Here is a 25,201-nt window from a genome sequence, read left to right as displayed (position 1 = left end):
GGCCGGGATGTTGAGCCCAGTGTGAGAGTATCCCTGGACTGGATGGAGGCAGACTGACAGCCTGCAAACCTACTGGCAGGTAACACCCCACAAAGGTGGACTTTACTGGCTGATGCCAGAGAATGAACTGTATGAATAATCAGCAGTTTAAACAGACAGTGAGACATTGTCCTGCGGGAAAGTGGCTGTGGCCCATTACACTGTGTGGTTTATGAGGATGTGAATAAATCACCGAGATTCTTTAAGTGACAAAGTGCTTGTGTGTGTCTTGATCCCGCTGCCAGACATGTGCCCCAAGACGTTCAGGGCCCAGGTCGTCACATTATGGTGCAGAATGCGGGCATATGGCCTAGTTGCTAGGGGCAATGCAGCCTGGTTGCTAAGGGCAACGGCCTAAGACATATTCCTGTGGATATGGACTGCTTGCTGTGGATCGGCGGGTCCACGAAAATTTTTTGAAGAGGTTTGCGGTGGATCGGCGGGTCCACGAAAATTGACGGCGCATCCAAGCGGCTTGCGGTGGATCGGCGGGTCCACGAAGTTCTGGTAAAGCTGTGTGACTATGAGTGGAGCAGCAAGCCTGGACGTTATGGACGAGCTGTACCAGTTCCTTGTGCGTGGACAGCAGGAGCTGTCAGTGCGCAGGGATGTGGCAGCAGTGGACCAGTTTGTGAGTTCCCTTCTGGGGCCAGTACGGGCACAGAGTACCCAGGGAGATAAAGGGGAACGGTGTGAACTGGGATCTAAGGACACTGCAAGGAAGCCACAGAAAGCCCAGAAGGGGGTGGAGTCTCAGAAAGGGGTGGTTGCCCATAAGGGGATGGAGTCCCATAAAGGGGTGGTTGCCCAGAAGGGGATGGAGTCCCATAAAGGGGTGGTTGCCCAGAAGGGGATGGAGTCCCATAAAGGGGTGGTTGCCCAGAAGGGGATGGAGTCCCATAAAGGGGTGGTTGCCCAGAAGGGGATGGAGTCCCATAAAGGAGTGGTTGCCCAGAAGGGGATGGAGTCCCATAAAGGGGTGGTTGCCCAGAAGGGGATGGAGTCCCATAAAGGGGTGGTTACCCATAAGGGGATGGAGTCCCATAAAATGGTGGATGCCCAAACGGGGGAGGAGTCCCAGAAAGCGGTGGTCCCCCAAAATGGTGCAGAGCATCCCAAATCCAAGGGTGAAGTGGCGCAGATGGACTTTAGCCAGGGAAAACAGTGTTCATGCTACAAGTGTCCGGTTTGCAGTATAGACCACCCATCCGACGAGAAGCCACGTCTGTGTTCCGTGGAAGTGGATGGGGAATCTGTAACAGGAGTCGTAGACTCAAGGAGCTTGGTGACCCTGGTGAGGGCCACCTCTGATGTCCACTTGATTCCAGGAAGGAAGATCCACGCCGGCTGCACCCACAATAATGAGACAGAATACCCGGTATCCAGCGTGGTCATTAAGACAGCCAGGGACAGTGGTTCTCATGATGTTTGTGTAGTCTCAGATTTACTGCACCCAATTATTATAGGTTGGGACTCTAAATTATTTGTGCACTTGTGGAAGCAGGGGGACGTATCCGGTTGCTTGTGTAAGAGCCGGAACAGCCCAAAGGAAACCCCACCACATTGGGAGGTGAAAAGGGGTCCTTGTTGGGGAGTTATGTGTGGTAAGGAGGAGATAGCACCTCCTAAAATTGACTGTCCTAAGTTAGGGGTGACCAAAGAAAATGATGGACGGACTCAACTTAGTGACATAAGGACTAAGGGAATAACCAATGGTGTGACCGTTAAAAACTGGGTAGCTCCAGAAAGGGAGGCAGATATCTGGTTAAGTGGGGACATGATAGTCCAGGACGTCAGGGGGAGTGACGATGACTCCAGATTGGACACTGACTCTTATAAAAGGACAAGAGACTGCAGTGAGGTACAGACAATTGAGAAGGGTAAAACCTCCTCCAGACGCCGGCGACGTAATAAGCGCCGAAAGGTAGTGCAAGGTATACCATCTGAGGGTGCAGAGAAAGTGAAGTACCTGGTCGAGGAAAACACGTTGCCAGTAGCAACTGCTAAAGTAGTCAGACAGCGATATCCTACACAAGAAAGATAAATCAGAAACTGAACTGACACATTGTAACGACAGACATCAGCAGGGTGACATGTCAAAAAATGAGCCAACCAAAGCAGTAATGGTGGTGTCTCCTATAGATTCCAAGCATGAAGCAGAAGGTCTGTCGGACGAGAGCGCTGTAGGAGGTGAAATCCTAGAGGGTAATACAGGACAAGGAATCCTGGAGAGTGTTGGTGAAGTACAAATCCATAGAGGTCATGGTGAGCTGACCGGTAAATTACCCAGTGTTGGGGTGATGAAGGGTGAAAATGGTGCCAAAGTTCTAAGAGGAACAGAGTACCACGCTGAAGGGTGTGACACCCTGGCAGGAAAAAAGAAGACTGAAGGTTACACTGCAGAGACCCGCAAGGAAGTTGACGGTAATGCAGTGAAGACCCAAGAGACAGCTGGTGCTGTAGAAGTGAAAAAAGCCTCTGAGGAGGTGAAGTCTGGACCAGAGGTCTCATCAGGAACTGAGAGCCTGAGTGACCTGCCTGGTAAGATCAAGATGGAAGACATAGAGATTGGCTTGGTTAAGAAGAGTAGCAAACCCAAGGGCTCTGAGGCTGGAGCTGAACCGAAGGAGTGTGTAACTCAAGAGGTGGAGCTGTTGATGAGAGAAAAAGATAGATGCAAGAGACCAAAGGAATGGTCTAATATCCTTGAAGGTAAAGAAACCTGTCCATTCTTTAAGTGCATGGTAGATGTGCCCGAAGACCTAAGAGAAGTCTGTGCCCATAAGTCAATGCATGAGAAGTTTAAGAAGGCCATAGGGGCCTGTGAAGTGTACTTTGCCCCAGAGACTTGTCGGTTGGTGGTGTGCTCTGCAAGTAATGTCACAAAGAAGCGGGTGGCTATCCTGAGTGACATGCACCTGCAGTGTCTTCGTACGAAATGGCTCATCTCGGCACAGATGGAAGAAGACACCAGACGCTTGGAGTGTATGAAGCAGCTCACTGCAGAATTTCAGGAAGTTGTGGTGGTGAAGAAACCATTAATTGGGCTCGCATTAAGAGCGCTGAGAAGTAACATTCAGCAAGCCAGGAAGGTTCCAGGTATTACAGCTGTTGAATTAGAAGAACACAGTGGAACATTCCAAATCTATGGGAAAACTGAAGAAGCAGTGAAAACAGCTCGAAAGCTGTTGGATTTTGTGCTAGAGGTCACACAAGTGCCCAGAGAACTTGTCAAGAAACTGATTGGCAGAAATGGAAGAGTCATGCAGGAGATGGTTGATACGTCCGGTGTGACGAGAGTAAGACTTGAGGTTCATCATAAAGCCAGGTTATCCTGTGAAGTTAGTATGGTTCCATGTGTCATGGTAGGAACAAAGGAGTGTGTTGAAAACGTACAAGTTCTCCTAGAATACCGCCTGGGATACCTGGAAGAACTAAAGCAAATGGATCTTGAAAGACAGAAGATTGCAGAGAAACTTTGTCAAGTTAGTGTGAGGTCGCGACCGCTTTCGGGCCAGGGCCCAGAGAAGAAGTGTAGTCCACCTGATGAATGTGCTGCCTTGACTGGCAAGGGAAGTAGGTCCTGTAGGGAAGGGAGCCTAGGTCATGGAAGACCTACTTATACATCAGGCTATGGCACAGACTCTGAAGGGTCCAAGCCCTCGAAGACAAAATCTAAAAGAAAAGATGGAGGGAGTGACTGTTCCATAGCCAAAAGTGGTGGTGGGAAAAGGCGGAGATGGAAAGGTGACCTGAGACATCATGAGAGAAGAGGCCATAGTAGATTGGCAAACAGAGAGCGCGCAGGGTCTAGTTATGGGAGATCTCCTGTCAGCTCGGTGGTGAGGTACCTGGACAATAGCCCCTCTAGTGGACTGGATAGCGCAGAGTCAGGACGCACGGTAGTGTCGACTAAAGGACTGTCTCGCTACCACACTGACCGTTGGAGACATTTATGGAACGATATGTCGGACCGGCGGACGTGTCTGAGAAGAGGCTTCACTGAGGAGGGTTTGGTGACAGTGGCAGATGGTATGTCAGGAGCAGAAACTCAAAGTTGTCATAGTGGGCCCATTCGACTGGTAGGGTATGGTTTCCCTAATGCCCTGTCTCAGGGTCCCTGTAGGTTGTCGAGTGTTCCACCCTACAGGTTGGAACAGAGGGGGGGGATATGTAAGGATGCAACCGGCAATGTGGCAGATGGCCGGTATGTGTCACAGATGTGGAAATCCTCTGCGATCTGAACCTGGAATGTTTCTCTGGAACTTGTAGTTCCATGAGGATTGTTGTACACATTCAGGGCTGGGTTCATGGGATGGTCAGAAGTGATGGGCGGGACTGACCATCCACATACCTCCCATACGTAGGTGTGTCTCATGGGATTTAATGGAGTTGTCGTTTGTCACATGGTCTCTGTGTGCTGGTGGGAGCCACCTTGGTTGGAGCACATGTGCAGGAGATCCTATGCATACAGAGCTAGTGAGGGCTCTGAAATGTCAGGGAGCTGCAGAATCCACTGAGGCTGTGAGGAATTGGAACGTGTACAAGGGCCGGGATGTTGAGCCCAGTGTGAGAGTCTCCCTGGACTGGATGGAGGCAGACTGACAGCCTGCAAACCTACTGGCAGGTAACACCCCACAAAGGTGGACTTTACTGGCTGATGCCAGAGAATGAACTGTATGAACAATCAGCAGTTTAAACAGACAGTGAGACATTGTCCTGCGGGAAAGTGGCTGTGGCCCATTACACTGTGTGGTTTATGAGGATGTGAATAAATCACCGAGATTCTTTAAGTGACAAAGTGCTTGTGTGTGTCTTGATCCCGCTGCCAGACGTGTGCCCCAAGACGTTCAGGGCCCAGGTCGTCACAATATATATATATATATATATATATATATATATATATATATATATATATATATATATATATATATATATATATATATATATATATATATATATGCCTGTATGCCAGTTCCATGGACTAAACACACGTAAGGCCTCCTTCACACGCCAAAGCCAGGAGGGAAAAACTATAATTGAAAGATTGATACCTGTTCTGGGTTATGGAGACACTCCTAGTTTTGGCATACATACACTGATGAAATACTGATCAAAATTACTGATGTATGAATAGGGCCTTAATGGTGCCCCTCTCGCCATCTTCTGTACCTCCATGCTATTACAAATCACATTATAACACGCATTCTAAGGTTGAGGCCACACGGGGATTAGTGAGACTCCTTGCATGACACTCTGCACATGCTCGCAGCACAGCGGGAGCAGAGTGTCATGCGACTGTGGTCCGATCGTATGATCAGACCACAGTTGCGGAGGTGAGGGCTGGCGCTGCGGAGGGGAGGGAGGGATTCTCCATATCTCCTCCGTTGCTGGCTGATGCAAGAATCACACTGCAGTCGCGGTACACCGGTGTAATGCGAGTGCAATGCGAGTGCAAATGTTTCTCTCACCCCATAGACTTGAATGGGTGCGAGTGAATCAGGATCGCATTCCACCCGCCGCATGCTGCAACTGTTTTCCCGCTCCGATTAGGGCTGAGAAAATTGCTCATGGGAGCTGCCCCATAGAGTAATATTGGTCCTAGTGGAATGCGTTTATTTTATCGCACTCCACTCGCTCTGTATTACTCTCCGTTGTGCTGACCCTAAAAAAACCTGTTCTGCACTATCATTTCTCATTTTAGCACCAGCTGTAAAACAAATCGCACACCCTTTAAATGCCAGTGCGGAACTTTTATTCAGAGTGCCTAGAAGAATTTTATTTTGTGGTATCTGTCAGGATTGTGCTCGAGACATTTGGAGAAAAATATTTTGAAAGTGCTGATTCCATCCTTGGCTGCTAGAGGGCACTGTGGGACAGTGTAAGCCGCCTCCAGGTCTGGTTTTGTAGTGTAGAAAATAAAAAAGGGAATCTTTTTAAAGAGACCTTGCTCACATTTTCTATATTTAAGAATTTTACAGCATTTATCCTGCTCTAAATTGTAAACATTTTTTGCGTTCCATGGTATTATAGCATAGCTTAGGCTACCAGCCTTTTACGTTTTTGAGGCATATCATTTATTTAATAATTTTATATATATAGTGTCGACATATTCCACAGCACTTTATAGCCATATTGTGGAGAAATTTCTTAGTAGAACCAAATTGGCATCCTGAATAGCAATCAAATCAAGAGACTGGTAAATGAGACACCAGTATAAAGAGGCACAGGCCTATTAGGCCTAAGCCACACGGCGAGAAAAACAGTGCGAGTGGAGTGCGATAAAACATCGCATTCCCCTCGGACCAATTCTAGCCTGTGTGTCAGCACACGAGCGATTATTTTCTCAGCCCTAATCGGACCGAGAAAACAATCGCAGCATGCTGCGATTGTAAGCTGAGACTCTTTCTCTCGCACCCATTCAAGTGAATGGGGCGAGAGAAAAATCGTACTGCACTCGCGGTACACCGGTGTACTGCCAGTGCAGTGCGAGAATGGCAATAGCTGACTACGCAGGAGAGAGGGAGAGAAATCCCGCCCGCCCCCCGCAGTTGAGGTCTGCTCGCACGAACGGACCTCAGTTGCAAGGACACACGCATGACACTCGGTTCTGCTGTACTGCCAGCACGAGCCGAGTGTCATGCAAGTGGATCGCAGTAGTCCCCGTGTGGCCCCAGCCTTACTGCCGTTCTCTGGCACCTGCTCTGCCAAGAGGGAAAGGGAGACGTGTGAGTGCCAATGCCAAACCATGCTCAAACTAATGGTAAATCATGGACACTGTGACGAAATCCTGACCAGCCCTATTATAAATTATAACCTGCCATCATGTGACAGATTTGCCATCAAAGGCACTGGTGAACCTAGCCTTACAGAAATGAGTGTCATCATGAAAATACAACCATTGAACAGTTACACCTATAAGAAATGTTCTACCAATCATCTGTTATTCTGATACTGTGGTATGGAGCAAAGTGACAGCTAGACGTATTACTGGAGATAACATAGGACCCACTATGGCGCTGATCCTTGTTTATGAAGTTGGCTCTGGATAACGAATGTTATCTACTTAGGGATCTGTATTTTCACATAGCTTCCAGGTTGGTTATTAACAGAATGGGAGAGCTTGCTCATTTTAATATCTGGTGGAAACAATTTGAAAATGCATGACAGAACAGCTGTATAATTATTTAAAGTAAGTACACCAGCCTCATCAGGTCTTACAGATTTATTTAAATGGAATATGTTACCAGATTTATACTTCCCAATCTAAAGGTGGTTTCAAGTAGGGACCCAGATCCCAATTTCTGTTTCACTTACTATACTTCTTGCTGTAGTTTTGATCAAATCAATGTTTTTTTCTGCTACAGCTATGCTAGTCTTCTCAATAATGAGCTCTGTGTATAGGCAGAAAGTTGCCAATCATTGTCTGTAAATATACAGATCGAGGAGATGGCACAGGCTTCTCACTAATAAAACACTGCATGATCTACTGCAGCTCTGCTAGTGCTCTCAAAGGGGACTTGTAAGTTCCCCAGATGCTGTTAATCTGCAGATTAAAAGTCTTACAATGCTGCCCTGATGCCTTACTGAAAGCGCAGCAACCAGGAGAAAATTAACTTTATTTCTCCTGTGAGCCACCTGCTTTCAGTCATAGAGGTGTATCTGGAGAGATGCACAACTTGTAATATGATTCATTTTAATTCCCTTTAATACTGTACTCTAAGGCCTTGTGCGCACTAGGCGTTTTTGCCGCGTTTTTAGCGGCGTTTTTACCGCGTTTTTGTGCTGAAAACGCAGTGACATTGCTTCCCCAGCAATGTCAATGGGTTTTCAGAAGTGCTGTCCTCACACAGCGTTTTTTTTTAGCTGCGTTTTTGTGGTGACCACAAAAACGCAGCATGTCAATTATTTCTGCGTTTTCCACTGCGTTTTTCACTCATTGAATTCAATGAGATGTTAAAAACGCAATGAAAAACGCATATAGCCGCGTTTCTATGACTAAAAACGCAGCTATAAACGCAAGGGGTGGGCACTACAGTGACGTGTACAGGAAGAGGATTCCTTCTGTTGGTAAACACAGAAGCAGGAATCCTCCCGGTACCGTCACCGCTGCCTCCACCTCCCGTCCTGTGCATGTCAGCTCCGTGCGGCGCCATGTACAGGCAGGAGGTGGAGGCAGCGGCAAAAAACAAAGTGAACAGTAGAAAAAAAAAAATGTCATATACTCACCTGTCTGCAGGGTCCCGATGCCATGCCCGCTCCCATCTCCTCCCGGTCCCGCCGCTCTGGCGGTGTGCAGTCTCCCCGGGGCAGGACCTTGCTTGCAGGACCTGGCGGTGGATCACCTGATGCAGTCACCTGACGCATCAGCTGATCGCGGTGTCGCCGGCTTTTTCGCGCCCGGCCGGCTATCAGCTGATCCTGCCGTCAGGGGACTTCATCAGCTGATTACCGGCAGCGATCGTATAGGATCAGACTCCTGTCCAATCGATCGCTCCAGGAGCTGCCGGTCATCAGCACAGCACATAAGTGAGTATTATTTTTTTTTTTTTTTTGCACTGATGCATCAGCTGATTGTATAATCGGCTTTTATACAATCAGCTGATGTGTGATGGGATTCAGGCACTTGATCCTGACACATCATCTGATCGCTGTGCCTTCCAGCAAACCGATCAGATGATATTGGATCCTGATTGGACGGCGCGGGACCCTGACCCAGGATTACTGCGGAGGGGGGTTTATTTCAATAAAGATGGAGTCACTAATTGTGTTGTGTTTTATTTCTAATAAAAATATTTTTCTGTGTGTTGTGTTTTTTTTTTATCATTACTAGAAATTCATGGTGGCCATGTCTAATATTGGCGTGACACCATGAATTTCGGGCTTAGGGCTAGCTGATAATATACAGCTAGCCCTAACTCCATTATTACCTAGCTAGCCACCCGGCATCAGGGCAGCTAGAAGAGTTGGATACAGCGCCAGAAGATGGCGCTTCTATGAAAGCGCCATTTTCTGGGGTGGCTGCGGACTGCAATTCGCAGTGGGGGTGCCCAGAAAGCATGGGCACCCTGCACTGTGGATTCCAATCCCCAGCTGCCTAGTTGTACCCGGCTGGACTCAAAAATTAGGCGAAGCCCACGTAATTTTTTTTTTTAATTATTTCATGAAATAATTAAAAAAAAAAGGGCTTCTCTATATTTTTGGTTCCCAGCCGGGTACAAATAGGCAGCTGGGGGTTGGGGGCAGCCCGTACCTGCCTGCTGTACCCGGCTAGCATACAAAAATATGGCGAAGCCCACGTCATTTTTTTTTTCTTTTTGGGCAAAAAACTGCATACAGTCCTGGATGGAGGATGCTGAGCATTGTAGTTCTGCAGCTGCTGTCTGCTCTCCTGCATACACTAGTGAATGGAGGATGCTGAGACTTGTAGTTCTGCAGCTGCTGTCTGCTCTCCTGCATACACTAGTGAATGGAGGATGCTGAGACTTGTAGTTCTGCAGCTGCTGTCTGCTCTCCTGCATACACTAGTGAATGGAGGATGCTGAGACTTGTAGTTCTGCAGCTGCTGTCTGCTCTCCTGCATACACTAGTGAATGGAGGATGCTGAGACTTGTAGTTCTGCAGCTGCTGTCTGCTCTCCTGCATACACTAGTGAATGGAGGATGCTGAGACTTGTAGTTCTGCAGCTGCTGTCTGCTCTCCTGCATACACTAGTGAATGGAGGATGCTGAGACTTGTAGTTCTGCAGCTGCTGTCTGCTCTCCTGCATACACTAGTGAATGGAGGATGCTGAGACTTGTAGTTCTGCAGCTGCTGTCTGCTCTCCTGCATACACTAGTTCTGCAGCTGTCTGCTCTCCTGCATACAATGAACATTTTGAAGAAGGAAATGACATCAGACCTTTTTTTTTTTTTTTTTCATCAACAATCTTTAATGGCATTGTGCACTGATTAAAAACGCAGTGAGCAAAAACGCAGCAAAAAACGCACCAAATCGCGGCAAAAACGCATGCGTTTCTGCCGCGTTTTTTTTAGCCGCGGGTGCGTTTTTTAGACAAAAACGCACATAAAAACGCAGCGTGAAAAAAACGCCTAGTGCGCACATACCCTAAGGTTCACTATAGCCAGGCAAGATTCTGGCAGCGTCTTGACTTATAAAAGAAGGTTCTCACAGACAAGCTGATCTTATAAAACAGTGCTTTATTCACTAAAAACATAAAAAGGAAAGTGAAGCCTCCTTATCTACTACACATGTATTTTTTTTACTCAATATTATATATATATTTTTTTTTCTTGTACATGAATTAGCTTATTGTTTTCTAACTTAGTCATAGTATATAGTTCAGGACTTCTGTTCTTTTATCCATGAACCCATGAGTGTTCTCCACGACTCTTGTCTGCTGTGTCCTTTGATGATATTCAGCAGGGTGTTTGACCTTAGTTACTCTGTTCATTTACTTAGTGGTTTTGTAGTAGAGCCACCAAGGACTTGAGTCATATCCACTGCACTGATCATTGAACTGTTTCTTCTTCATTGTATAGTTACCTGCTATAGCCAAGGTATGCTTTTTGCATGAAAAAGAGTCAGTTTATCATTTATCATAAAGCAATCATGTTGATGATGGCCTGTTTAGACTGGTAGCTTATTTCTTGTCGTCTCTTACTGCCTCCCATTTATTCACTGATTGGTAGGAAGGGTTTCTTTTGTTGGATATTACATATTTGCTTTTGGGGGGTTTTCAGTAGAGGGTAGATTTAAAATGATCTACCTAAGCTCAGCCAAATGTCAATACCTTATACTTCCATAACAAAAAAAACAACGGTTGGGAGCTCTTAGGCGTTATTTAAATGGACCTATCTACTTCTTTCCATCTATCTCCACCCTTCTCTGGCTCTATAATGTCATAGCTGTCAATCAAAGAAGAGGCGGTGGAGATATAGGGAATATAAGTGAGTGGGAAGGTGCACTTAATTGTTCAGCTACAAGGGTACACCAAGCGCCTGTACTTGGTTTGAACAGTTATTCTGTGCTAACAGAGTCCCTTTAAGAGCATTTCCCCTTTAAAACTTAAGTCATCCCGTGCTACCAGTTTAGAAAAACAAAATAAAGAAAAAAATGAAGCCTAAAATACCCTCTATTAATTATCTATATTGAAAATCACCCAATGAAGTTCCCATATCATATAAGTATGTGTGTGTGTGTGTATATATATATATATATATATATATATATATATATATATATGTGTGTGTGTGTATATATAATATATATATATATATATAAACTGAATCAAATGTTCTCTACCGTAGTAAAGTAACGGCCAACGATAAGGACCAGAAAACAAGTCGAGATATAAGGAAAAAATGGTCTGGGTTAGATGCACTAATAGCACAAATCCAACCCCGACATCAGAAAAGATAGTGGCAGGATTCTCCTCCAAATATACCATTACACATGCAACTAAAAGGGATAATTTAGAAAGTATATTTCTGTCTTATGTGTTGTGCAGTTTAGGCCCCTTTCACACATCAGTTTATTGCCATCAGTCACAATCCATCGAAATGTGCAAAAAACGGATCCAGCGCTGGATCAGTTTTTTTCTCATTGACTTGTATTAGTGACGGATTGCGACAGATGGCCACACGTTACACGTTTTAACCGAGCAAGCTCAGATTGTGTGTAAATTCATTGCTGGTCAGAAAAATAATCTCTCTCTCTCAAGATGGGGTGATATAGGTTTTTTATAGCAAATAACCTGTGGCATAAAAACAGTGGTACGATGAATCCATTTTTTTACAGTGATCCGTCGCATCAGTAACAAAACGGATTTTGACTGATTGGAAAAAACTGATATGTGAAAGGGGCCTTTGTAAAACCTAAAAAATATATTGATCCATTTCTCAGGTGTCTGGGGAAAAAAGATATGACATCACCATTTGTGATACTTTTTTTTTTAAATTTTAGGGGAGAAGTACAATGGTGTCCATATAGATGTCTAGACACCATGCTATTACGTTTTGAGAAATAAGTTCATTTTTTGTTTTATTAGTTTTCACTCTTTAGAGTGACACCTCCATTTGTGGGTACTGTGTAGCATATTTGTGACAATGACATTACTCATCTCTGAAGGGTTGTGTTTCTTCCGAGAACAGATTGTTCCCACATTGATTGCATCTTCATTGTCTTTCAGCTCTACGCTATTCCGTGGTTCCTCACAATGTTCACACGTAAGTCCCGGTTTTTCTATTTTGTTCTTGTGTTCTGTCTTATTGCTTTACGTCACTTTTTTTTTTGTTCTTGTCTACCCGCATTCTTGACATTTGTATTGCATTATGCTTCGGTTTGTCGTGTTTGCTGATCACAGATATTAAATGTCAGCAGTCACCCAGTAGCTGCCAGTTACAGCGCACCCCGTACTGACACAAAGGGGTTAAAAGACTGTAGACAGATGGAAGCGGATATGTCATTGAAACTGAGAGGTAGATTGTTGTGGAAAATGAATACGCTGAGTCTCTGTGGAATGAGAAGACTTTGGAGTAATAGGAGTTCAATCAAGGTGGAAGATTAAAACCTACAAGGCCAAATTCATGCCTGCTGATGTGGCTGCTTCTCCGAGAAGGTTTCGCGTCTTATAACTCTACTAGTTTCTCATACCGAGAGCAGGTCGAGTGAAGAATTCTTGTCAGGTTTGATTAAACAATTAATGCCTAGATGCGGGAATTGCTTGTATCATCCATGCAGGAGCAGAATTTGCAAGTAAATCACGCTGCTTTTGACAGTGCCAGAACAAGAAGAGGATCTTCTCATTTAACACTAGCCAAAACTCACTTTAGAAAGCAATTTGCACTTCTCTGAAATACACTTGAAATGAAAAGCCTTCTGTAATAGGTTAAATAAAAATCAAGACAAATGCTTCCCATTTGTAATTATGAGCCTTTGGGAAGTGAATACATTTGTGCCATCTTCAAGAAGCCTGCGGTGCTGTAATAGTAATCTATTTAAGATGTTGGCATATCTTGTTGCGTAAAGTGGCCCGCTACCGCAAGAGGGGCTTAACCCTTCCTTAAGTCCACTTCACAGGCCATATGAATTAACTACACAAAGATCCATGACCATTGCTCATTATAGATATGTCATTATTCATTTTGGCGGGGGCCTATTAGCGGATGACTCCAACCTTGTTGAAAAAGAAAGTTCCTGGAGTTCAGTTTCTTAGATAGCTGATCATACATGACTGGCCATTATCAGTCAGATGAATGACATTTCAATAATTACAGTATTCTTCCTTAAATAGGTGGTTCACTACTCTGCAATACTGGTCACAGTCATGTAAAACTGATAGGGAAGGCTTTTTCTAAATACCTTGTACAGCCAAATCTGCCTCTGGGCTCCGTGACTTGATGTCAGGTCAACTTCCAGTTGGCCTGACATCACTAACCTCAGCCCCAGTGTTCCTGAGTGACTGGGCTGTGGGCGGTGTTTTGCCGCTGATCAGCACAGTATGTCACGTACGCTCTCCTTCACCACAGAGCGCCGCAAGCAGGACCGATGCTGGGCTTTGATGAGCAGTAAAACACCACCCACAACACAGTCACTCAGGAAGACTGTGGCCGGCCGCAATGATGTCGAGTCAACTGGAAGCTGATGTGACATCACCAGATCTCAGACGTCACGGAGGCCGGAGTGTCACTTCATGGAGATGAGCGGACCGCAATAGCGCCGCTCAGAGGCAGAATTGGCTGATCAAGGTATTTAGAAAAAGCCTTCCCTATCAGTTTTACAGAAATGTGGTCACTACTACAGTGTCTGTCACCCACCCCAAGACAAAGTAAACTTAGTACGTAGTCATACAGGGGACTTAGCCTCTGTAAAAAGCTTACTTTGTGTATTATAACTTGCCTTTATGTCTAGAAAGCAGCGCTTGAATAGAATGTTCTTTTGTGCACATGCACACAAAGTTCAAGAGCTGTCGCACGTACACAGACCTCTCTGGTGCGGCTCCTTGCTACTCTTTCAGATGTATCAGGGAGCATACAGTTCTGTGTGCATATGCATCAGCTTCTGAACCAACAGTATGTACGCATGCGCCAGCTTCAGAAACGTCAGTGTCTACCTGCGCCAGGAGGATTCTTCTCAGGCAGTGCTTACTCTCGTGAGAGCAGTCTATCATGACACAGGGAGGGGACTGTGTGATATCAATTAAGGGAGCGAAACAGGCACCCTGAGCTACACTAAGCTGCACCAAGCCCCCATATATTGCATATTGATTAATCAGTATTTCCTGGCCCCTAAGGTCACAGATTAATACTAGAGTTGGGCGGATCAATTTGTGGGACTCTGATCCATCAACCAGGCTCTGTCCATAGGACAGAAGGCTCACAGATCTCTTACCTTCTGGTATCTCCAGTGTGGCATTTAATTAGCTGGGACAGTGCGACGTCCTCATTGCAGCATTACACACAGATGACGTCTGCCCAACCTGATTAATCAAAAACGTGTGGAATCCCAGAAAGTAAGAGATTCACAACTTTCAGTGGCCAGAGACTACTCACTTAAAAGATGAACCGGAGTACCTCCAATTGATCTGCCCATCTCTACACTATAGGTTTGCTTTTTTTATTCCCTATATGGCGAGTACTTAGTTTAATTGGTGTTTGGGCAGCTAGCAGACTCCCTTTAACAATATTCAGCAACTGGGGACATGCTATAATCCACAATTCCATAGCCGTACATGGGAAGGTCTCTGGAAATAGGGCAATATTTTAGTAAAAATAATGACCGTAGCTTTAAAAAACTTTTATCTAGTGTATTTTCAAATGAAATGATTGATAATTACAGTAATGTTTAGACTATGTTCATAATGCTTTTCAGTGTTAACGTTAGCAGTTTCAGTTAAAAGAAATCTTTTAAGCAGGTTTTGCTAGTTAATCTGAGAGGAGCATGATGTAGGGGCAGAGATCCTGATTCTATCAATGTGTCACTTACTGGGCTACTAATTTAGTTTCAATAAAATTAGTATTTTATTAGCTGACGATAATCACTAGAGGACTAGGTCCTATGCCATGTGGTCCTCCTGCTCTCTGTAACCCCGCCCACACCACTGATTAGCATCTTTCTGCCTATGCATATAGTACACAGCTGTCAATCAGTAGTGGGGACAGGGTTATACAGAGCTCAGCATTCATAGACGCAGTAGATCTGCAACAGATCTAACAGTAAATTGATTATAGCTGCAGCAACCAGCAAAGTAAGTGATCCATCACTGCAGTCAGGGTCTCTGTCTCTACATCATGCCGCTCTCAGATTACAAAGCAAAAACCTAATGGCAGATTCTGTTTAACTCTTCCCGACCTTGGACGTACCGCTACATCCAAGGTCACGTCTGTCCTTTTAATGCGGGCTTGTGCAGCGAGCCTGCATCTTTCCCGCAAATGTTGGCTTATCTGATCAGCCGACATGTGCAGCTAACAAGTCGAGATCCAACCGCACCTGTTAGCCAGTTAAATCCCGCTGTCAATCTCTGACAGCAGGACTTAACAATCGCGGGTGGGGAGCACGTCATTCCCTACCACCGGCGGCCCCGTAACTTGATCACAGGGTGCTGATGGGCTGTCATGACAGCCGGAAGTCATCTGATGACCCCTGTCACGGTCATGGCGCATTTTCTGTCAAAATAAGCCATCATGCAGCCCCAGATTATTATTTTTTTTTTTAACAAATTTCCGATTTTTGCAAAAATCAAGCCCTCATATGGCTATATTGATGAAGACATAGGTCACCGCAGGCCACTGCCATGGTTTTCACAGAGCATGTGTTCCTGAAATGTTAACATATATCCCCTCTGCACTAGAAGCCTCAGCAGTTTTTACGTGTCAGCTTCTTCCCCTTGCTATAGAAATGTATAAACAGAAAGTTAATTTAGTTCCTCCTTGCAAACCTATATATAGACCAATTTAAGAACATTTTCAGGAAATTATCAGTGCAGGAGACAAATAGTGATTCATAAGTAGAGAAAAATCATTTCTGTTACAAGATATAATACAAAGTTTCTTATCACTTGTACTCTTGCTTCATGAATAAATAAAAATGAAAGTGAAATTACTATTTAAGAATACTCCATAATTGAAAAAATGGTTGTAAGCAAAAAAAAAAATGACCTGAAGTAATGAAAGAAGGAAAATGCCTACTGATAATTACAAAATCTCTACAGAAAATATAACATAAGGACCATCACTTGAAATTTCCCAATATAGCTGTCCATACACCTTAGATTGTCAACGGAACTGGATTCTTGGAAGAATTGATCAGCTACCATATCTATATGAGGGGTTCCAACTCTCTTTCTATGGTACATATCAGTGGTAAGAAGGGAGGGGGATAAGGATCTAATGTATTCAATTTTCTGCAGAAGTTAAGGTGCTCCTTACTGAAAGGCAAACTCCATTCCAAAAACGATGGGACAATTTCTACGAACAGATGTCATGATTTTTTCCCTTTTTCTTTGGACTTTATTTTCTGATTATTTTAATATATGGTCACGGTAAACCTGTAAGATATTTGTTGTACAGAAAACAAGATTGCAATTATTTGGAGATCTTTGTTCTGTCCCCACTTAAAGGCGATGGAAGGTGAGTAGTTGTGAGAGGTTGTGAGAGTCTTACCTTCGTTTTTCCTATAGGTGGGGCAGACAGGACCAGAGCGCTCCAGAGTGAAACATGCACCTGCTGAGATGAAACAATGGTGGTTTATTTTCTCCAAAGGTTAGGACATGCAGAGTGCAGTAATCCAAGTACTTGGCATTGTAATTCTCCAGCGATGCTTGCCTCTGAAGCTACTACGTGGTCAGAAGACTTTGCTCCTAGTAGCTCCAATAAGGGATGTTGCTCTCACAAAACTCTGGCTGGAATGAACAAGCCAGGAAGTGATGCAAGAGGGTCATCAGACACTCCCATGGGCTGGGCAAAAGAAACAGAGGAGCCGAAAGGTCTGACCAGTAGATGGCAGCAGAGACCAGCATGAAAAACATTAAATAACAGTTTTAACTAAGACAAATAGAAACAGCACACTCCCCGTCTGAAATTCACTTTGGGGATTTCACTATTGAGTCCATAATACAACCTGAAAGGAAAGGCATTTTAAATGCAAAAACAAGCTCAATTGAGTCCAAAACAAGAAGGATGGCTCAAAGTTCAGGTCCGGTAGCGATCATCCTGTAGGGACGCTCTCTATGGGCAAAAGCAGAACAAGTTCGTGGATTGGCCTTGCAAAGGTCTTCGTCTCACCTTTCCTGATGACCTTTAGCTCCACCTTCCGAACATTGCGTCCTGACTAGGCAGTATCCTAGTAATTAGTCCCATAGGCCAGTCAGTCCTTTCTGTGGTCTGATCTTTCATGAGGACTAGGTCTCCTTCCTTGAGGTTTGGCTTGGGATGTCGCCACTTCTTTCTTCCTTGAAGAATGGTGAGGTATTCCTTCCTCCATCGGTTCCAGAAGTAGTCAGCCAAGTATTGAACCCGTTTCCAGTGTTTTTGATAAGTGTTCGCGTGGGTGAACTCTCCGCTGGGCATTACCGCGTTGTCAGTTTTTTGGGTAATAAGAATAGTAGGAGTCAATATGGTTGGTGTTTCTGGATCCATGGTCACCGGCACAAGGGGTCTTGAATTGATAATGGCTGAGACTTCAGCTAAAAGAGTGACTAGAGTCTCATGTGAGAGTCTTGAGGAATTGACGTCCATTAGCATGGAGTTCAAGATGTTGCGTGAAATCCCGATCATCCTCTCCCAGTAGCCTCCCATGTGAGAACTGTGAGGGGGATTGAAGATCCAGGTGCAACCTTTCTCTGCCAGCTGATCTTGGATAGGTTTGGTGTCGATGTTCAGTTCTCTACATGCACCGACGAAGTTGCTTCCATGGTCAGACCTCAGCTGTTTCACTGGTCCTCTGATGGCAAGGAACCTTCTCAAGGCGTTGATTAGGCTAGAGGTATCCATGGACTCTAACACCTCAATGTGAACGGCTCGAACACTCATGCAGGTGAATAACACAGCCCACCTCTTGCTGTTTTCTTGGCCTCCGCGAGTTCTGCGTGTGGACACCATCCATGGTCCGAAAACGTCTAGGCCCACGTAGGTGAAAGGTGGCTCTGTAGAAAGTCTGTCTGTAGGCAAGTCAGCCATTTGCTGGTACAGTTGTTTTCCTCTCGCTTTACGACAGTGCACACAAATAGAAACAGCACACTCTTCTAGCCTTATTTACTTACAACAGAACTTAGAACACAGATCAGACGTTGAAAATTAGACAAGTTGCCATTTTATTTAAAAAAGAATCTGATGTCAGCAACACATCACAAAAAAAGGAGGAGGAGAGGATTAACAGAAAGCTCGAAAAGTAAAAGTGATACCGTGTTTCCCCGAAAATAAGCCCAAGCAGGATTTTATGGCCTTTTTTGAAGTATGCTTAAAATATAAGCCCTACTCCAAAAATAACCACTCTTTGCGATTCATCATACTAATAGTATGCTGAAATAGAGCTTGTGCAACTCTTTTTGCATATGTAACTTTAAATGTTGTATATTGCCTCGTTGTATTGCTGTAAACCCCAGAAAATGTATAGTTGTATGCTCGTTGTTAATACAAAATGAATATTTACCCCTTAGGCTACATGTGCATGCTGCATCTTTTTGTGTTCACAAACTGCAGCCAAATCTGCACGTTGTCAAAGAGAGCCTGGAAATGTCACAAAAAATGCTTGAAATTGTAGGTGCGTTTTTGCTGTGTTTTTTGCTTAGTTTTTGTGACAAATGTTGACAAAAACGCAGGAAGAATGAACATGCTGCATTTTTTTTGTCACAAACATTTGACAAATAAAACGCTGACAAATAAACTGCAATGTGCGCACAGCAAATCTGACTTTTCATAGACTTTGCTGGGAAGTCAGATGTCAGAAAGTTCTGACATCAAAACTGCAGCCAAAAACGCAGCAAAAAACACAGCGTGCGCATGTAGCCTTAGGCTACATGCGCACGCTGCATCTTTGTGTTCACAAACTGCAGCCAAAACTGCACCTTGTCAGAGGGAGGATGAAAAATGTCAAAAAAATGCTTGTAATTAAAGGTGTGTTTTTGCTGCGTTTTCAGTGCGTTTTTCACAACATGCGTTTTTGCTGCGTTTTTGTGACAAATGTTGACAAAAACGCAGGAAGAATGAACATGCTGCATTTTTTTTGTCACAAACATTTGACAAATAAAACGCTGACAAACTGCAATAGCCGCATAGCAAATCTGATTTCTCTTAGACTTTGCTGGGAAGTCAAATGTCAGAAAGGTCTGACAACAAAACTGCACCAAAAAACGCAGCAAAAAACGCAGCGTGCGCATGTAGCCTTACCCTGCCCATCCCTCTGTGTCGGCATCAGGGATCAATCAGATGGCTATATTCCTCACCCAACGATCGCATCATAATTCTCAGGCTATCTGGTAGCTCTCATGACCCAAGTGTGACACCATGTATTTCTATGCTGCTGTCACGCTCAGGTCAGGAAAGCCAACAGCCAGTCTGAGGATTGCGATGCGATCGTCCGGCGAAGAATACAGCAGTCTCACTGCACCAATCACTGATGTCAGCACAGAGGAGTGGACATGAGAAGGGGTGAAAATTAATTTTGTATTAATAGGTTGTATCTACATTGGTTTGACTGCATGCACCAATCTCTGACGCCGGTACAGAGGGGTGGGTGGTGCAAGGGGTGAATATTCATGTTGTGCAAACAGCGGGTGCACAAATATACATTTTCTGAAGCTAACCGCAACACAATGGGGCTACATACAGCAAAAAAAAATATAAGACATCTCCTAAAAAGAAGACATAGCCTCTTTCGGAGCAAAAAATAATATAAGACCCTATCTTATTTTTGGGGAAACGGTAATGAAAAACAGTGGCGGTTCAATTTTTAATTAAGACACATAACTTTGTAAAAAAAAAAAAAAGCATATTGGATAGACAAAGTCTCTCAGAAACAGATTTGGTCACATGTTCACCAATCTGTGATCAACTGACTGGTAGAACAATTTAACCCTTTAAGGATGAAACCAGTTTTGTCCCTAATGCCCAGGCCATTTTTTGCAATTATGACCAGTGTCACTTTCACAGGTTATAACTCTGGAACGCTTCCACAGATCCTGGTGATTCCGACATTGTTTTTTCGTGACATATTGTAGTTTAGGATAGTTATAAATTTAAGACGATATTTTTTGCTTTTGATGAAAATTTGATGATAATTTTGCAATTTTCAAACTTTGTAATAAATATATGTCCTTAAACCAGGGAGCTATGTCACACAAAATAGTTATTAAATTACATTTCGCACATGTCTACTTTACATCAGTGCAATTTTTAAAACTAAATTTTTGGGGATAAGGAAGTTAGAAGGGTTCACAGTTCATCAGCAATTTCCCATTTTTTCAACAAAATTTTCAAAACCTTTTTTTAGGGACCACATCACATTTGTAGTGACTTTGAGGGTCCTATGTGACAGAAAATACCCAAAAGTGACACCATTCTAAAACTGCACCCCTCAAAGTATTCAAAACCACATCCAAGAAGCTCATTAACCCTTCAGGTGCTTCACAGGACCTAAAGCGACGTGGAATGAAAAAAAACAAAAATTATCATTTTACTTAAATATGTTGCCCCTTCCCCCATTTATTCACATTTAAAAGAAATAACACAACAAAATGGAACCCAAAATTTGTTACGCAATTTCTTCTGCACACACTGATACCCCACATGTGGTCAAAAAGCTCTGTTTGGACAGATGGGAGGACCCAGAACAGAAGGAGCAATATTTGAATTTTGGATCACATTGACTGAAATAGATTGCGAGCACCATATTGCATTCGCCAGGCCCCCCCACAAATAACTGCACTCTGGAAACTAGACCCCTCAGGGACTTTATTCAGGGGTATAGTGAGCATTTTGAATCCACAGGAACTTCACAAAAATGTTGCTGTAGCACCAAATTTCTCACTTGTAGGCTATGTGTCCACGATATGGCGACACGGCGTCTAGGACACAGTGTCAGCCCTCCTTCGGAGTTGCGAGGGTTGTCCACAGGAGAACACAGCTGCCTGTTCCCCCCGATCAGGGTTTGGGCCACAGCTCTATTCTCCACGTGGAGAACACGCCGCTCATCTCCGCAGCATAAATTGACATGCTGAGGCTCAGGAAGCCGCGACTCAGCTCAGTTTATGCTACAGAGAAAAAAAGCACAGTAGGCAGGGATAGGTCTAAAAATCCTTTCACTGCTCTTGTAGTGTATAATGCAGCGTTATGTAGGCAGTGAAAACACTCTGTGTCCTAAACGCTGCAAATACTGATCGTGGGCACATAGCCTAAAAAGCTAAGATGGACGGATAGATGGACAGAAAGAGTTAAAACACATATATAATGTCCCATCCCCCTGCATCTTATAAGCTGCCACCCTTTAGTGACTTTCATGTGGCACTAAAGGGTTCTTAGACTTGTATTTAGCAAAAAAAAAAAAATTAAAAAAATGACATGGGGTCCCCCCCATTTTTGATTGACTGCCAGCTAGGGTAAAGCAGACACCGGCAGCCTGCAAATGACACCTGACAGCTTCACCTTGGCTGACAATCCAAAACAGAGGGCACCCCAAGCTGTTTTTTTGTAATTATTTATAAATAAATAATTAAAAAAAAAAACAAAAACGTGGAGTTCCCCCCTTTCCCCCCAGATTGGATTACCAGCCAAGGTAAAGCGGACAGCTGTGGTCTGGTATTCTCAGGATGGGAAGTGCCATGGTTATTTGGCTCTTCCCAGCCTAAAAATAGCAGGCCGGAGCCGCCACAGAAGTGGCGCATCCATTAAATGTGCCAACCCCAGCTCATCACATTGCTTTTGTGCTGTGGCAAATGGGGTAATAAATGGGGTTGATACCAGTGGTAATGTCACGTAGTATCAAGCCCAACGGTTAATGATGTCACGGCGTCTATCAAATATTCGATATCACTGTCAGTAATAAAAAAACAATAGACAAAAAAATTTTTTATTTGAAAAAACACTCCCCAACACATTCCCTCTTTCACCAATTTATTAAAAACAAAAAAAAATCGGTCTGCTGTAAACCATTTTGGAGGTCCCATGATGACTCTGGATAGAATATGGGGGGCACGCTCAGCGAAAGTATGCCACATTATCTGAAAGTGCAGACCCTCCATGTGAGGAGTATGGGTGCAGTGACCTGAGAATACTGCACCCACACTCCCCGTCTCCACAACACGGCAGTGTAAGCTGCAGTAAGCTCAGCATCACTGAACGCAGGAAGCCGGCTGACAGCCGTTCTGCACATGTGGCCGCCATGTTTCGATAAAGAGGAGGGATCGCAGGGGATCAGCGCTGCACAAGGTACTGGAGAACATCGGGGGGTTATAGGGGTGACCTGGCTGGACCTGGGGAGGAGTTTTCTGTTGTATATGTCATTTCACATGCGACAGAACTCAGATTAGGAGGATGAATGTGGCCGGTGCGCCACATGTGCGGGGACCGGGGGAGGAGCTTTATCTTCCATCTGACATGTTTGATCATTCCAGGTGGGAGATAAACATTTTTTACTAGCGCTGCCATTTACTGTAACGTGACCATCTTTATATGGTGTATACCGATGGTCATGTGACCGGGGACCGGAAAAAAACGACCGGAATCGTGATCTCCAGGGCCTCAGCTACCCCTGGTAGCTGAAACCTCGGAGATTTTCCATTGCTGGGGGAGCTATTCACTTTTTTCTTGCTGCCGTTTATAAATGGCAAATCAGAATCAGTACCCTTTTCTGCCTCCATTTATTTCCATAAGGCTGTAGTAATGGGGTAATGGGGTTAAACAACTATTATTCTCAACATACAATTGCAAATACTTTAAAGATTACATAATATATATTAAATATTTTCATCAAAAGATTCTGGAGAAATATATTTGCAGAAGGGACAAGGCGAACAGTCAATATTGGATGCTTGTGATGTACAGGCCCTCAGGTCGCACTGCATGAGGGTATGTGCACACGTTGCTTTTTTTTCCGCGCGGAAAAAAACGCACCCTCTGGCAGAGGGGAGAATTGTAAACAATGCTTTTTGAGAAACAACGCATCGAAAACGCATGCGTTTTTCATGCGTTTTTCATGCGTTTTTCATGCGTTTTTCATGCGTTTTTCATGCGTTTTTTTAGGTGCGTTTTTTAAGACTTGTCAGTGATAATAAAGTTGGTTGAACACAGACCTTCGGAAAAAAAAACCTGTGATGTCATTTCCTTCTCCACATTCTGTTTGGATAAATGGGAGGGCTTGGAATGGAAGGAGCACCATTTGAATTTTGGAAAAGTTGAAATAAACTTCGCGCACCAAGCCCCTTAGGTACCTATACGTCAGAAAACCCCCACAAGTGACCCCATTTTGGAATCTGCACCCATCAAGGCTTTTATTCAGGAGTATATTAAGCATTTTGAATCCACAGCTACTTCACCCAAAATGTTGCTGTAGCAACAATATTCTCACTTTTAGGCCCGCTTCACATGTCAGTGAAAAACACTGACGTTTTTCACTGGCGTGTAAAACACGCACATGTCCCTCCGTGTGCCGTGAATCACGGCACACGTGGGTTGTCTAAGTGCAATCCGGGCTCCGTTCTCCGTGGCCCGTGATTGCACTTAGAGATTAACTCACCTGCACCCGCTCCCGCTCTCCATGGTGCTGATCGCTCCCGCGGTGCAGCATCCGGCCGGCGCTGACCCTCGCAGCAGCTGCTTCCGGGTCGGCTGTGTCGTGCATCATGAATATGCGCGACAGTAATCAGCCGGCACAGAAGAAACAGGGAGGACGGGCTGCAGAGGACATCGCTGGAGCCGGGTGAGTTAAAATGTTTTTTATTTTAAAAGCACGTTTTTTTCTGGCACGTGTTTCACAGACCACACCACTGCGTGGTCCGTGGGACATCAGTGATGCCAGAAAAAAATGGACATGTCTCCGTGCGGCAATCACGCACACGCGGGTACGCCGCATGGAGACACGTGCAGTGAAAAATCACTGACGTGTGAGCAGACCCATTCATTATAATGGGTCTGCGTATGTCAGTGATCCTGGTACGTTTAAAAAAAAGCACAAACGTCCCAGAATCACTGACGTGTGAAAGGGGCCTAAGGCTATGTGGCCATGATCCAGCGACACGGCGTCTAGTACACAGTGTCAGCCTTCCTGCAGCTGCCCATGCCCACGATTTGGGTTCAGGCTGCTGTGGAGCTCTATGCTACCTGCAGAGAACACTCTCGTCTCCGCAGCATAAATTGACATGCTGAGGCTCGGGAAGCCACGCTACCGGTCAGTTTATGCTGCGGAGAAAAGAAGCACAGTGGGCATGGGATCTCCAAAAATCCTTCCACTGTGCTTCTACTGCACAACGCAGCGTTATGGACGCAGGGAAAACACTCAGCACCCATAACGCTGCAAACCCTGATTGTGGACACACAGCCTAAAAAGCGTCAATGGATGAAGGGATGTCAAATATATAGAACGTCCTACCCCCGCCTGCATATTCTAAGCTGGCACCTTTAGTACCTTTCATGTGGCACTAAAGGGTGCCTAGCTTAGTATTTATCCAATAAAAAAAAATGAAAAAAATGGCGTGGGGTCCCCCCTATTTTTGATAGCCAGTCAGGGTAAAGCAGACAGCTGTAGCCTGCAAACCACAGCTGGCAGCTTCATCTTGGCTGATGATCAATTTGGAGGGCTCCCCAGGTTTTTTTTTTTATTTATAAATAAAGAATAAAAAAAAAAATAACGTGGGGTCCCCCCAAATTAGATCACCAGCCAAGGTGAAGCTGACAGCTGGGGTCTGGTATTCTCAGGGTGGGAAGAGCCATGGTTATTGGACTCTTCCCAGCCTAAAAATAGCAGGCCGCAGCCGCCCCAGAAGTGGCGCATCCATTAGATGCGCCAATCATGGCGCTTCGCCCCAACTCATCCCGCGCCCTGGTGCGTTGGCTAACGGGGTAATAAATGGGGTTGATACCAGATGTGTAATGTCACCTGGCATCAAGCCCAGCAATTAGTGATGTCACGGCGTCTATCAGACACCCGACATAACTAATTGACAGTAAACAAA

General features: G+C 44.6%; 2 protein-coding genes across 2 annotated transcripts in view; both read left to right on the top strand.

Annotated features, from left to right (window-relative positions):
* Positions 1–25,201, top strand: part of TBCK (TBC1 domain containing kinase) — a 516,545-nt gene that overhangs the window by 223,541 nt on the left and 267,803 nt on the right. The window contains exon 21 of the mRNA XM_075350453.1: positions 12,230–12,266. Within this exon, the coding sequence (XP_075206568.1) occupies positions 12,230–12,266 (37 nt within the window). The remainder of the gene's footprint in view (positions 1–12,229; positions 12,267–25,201) is intronic.
* Positions 2,163–12,038, top strand: LOC142303227 (RNA-binding protein FXR1-like). The gene is made up of 4 exons (XM_075344446.1): positions 2,163–2,316; positions 2,413–2,580; positions 2,752–3,981; positions 12,004–12,038. Exons 1-4 carry the CDS (start codon positions 2,163–2,165, stop codon positions 12,036–12,038), a joined length of 1,587 nt encoding a protein of 528 aa, XP_075200561.1.

Source organism: Anomaloglossus baeobatrachus, chromosome 1 (assembly GCF_048569485.1).
Source record: "Anomaloglossus baeobatrachus isolate aAnoBae1 chromosome 1, aAnoBae1.hap1, whole genome shotgun sequence".
NCBI classification, from domain to species: Eukaryota; Metazoa; Chordata; class Amphibia; order Anura; family Aromobatidae; genus Anomaloglossus; species Anomaloglossus baeobatrachus.
This window is presented reverse-complemented; position numbering and strand designations above follow the sequence as displayed.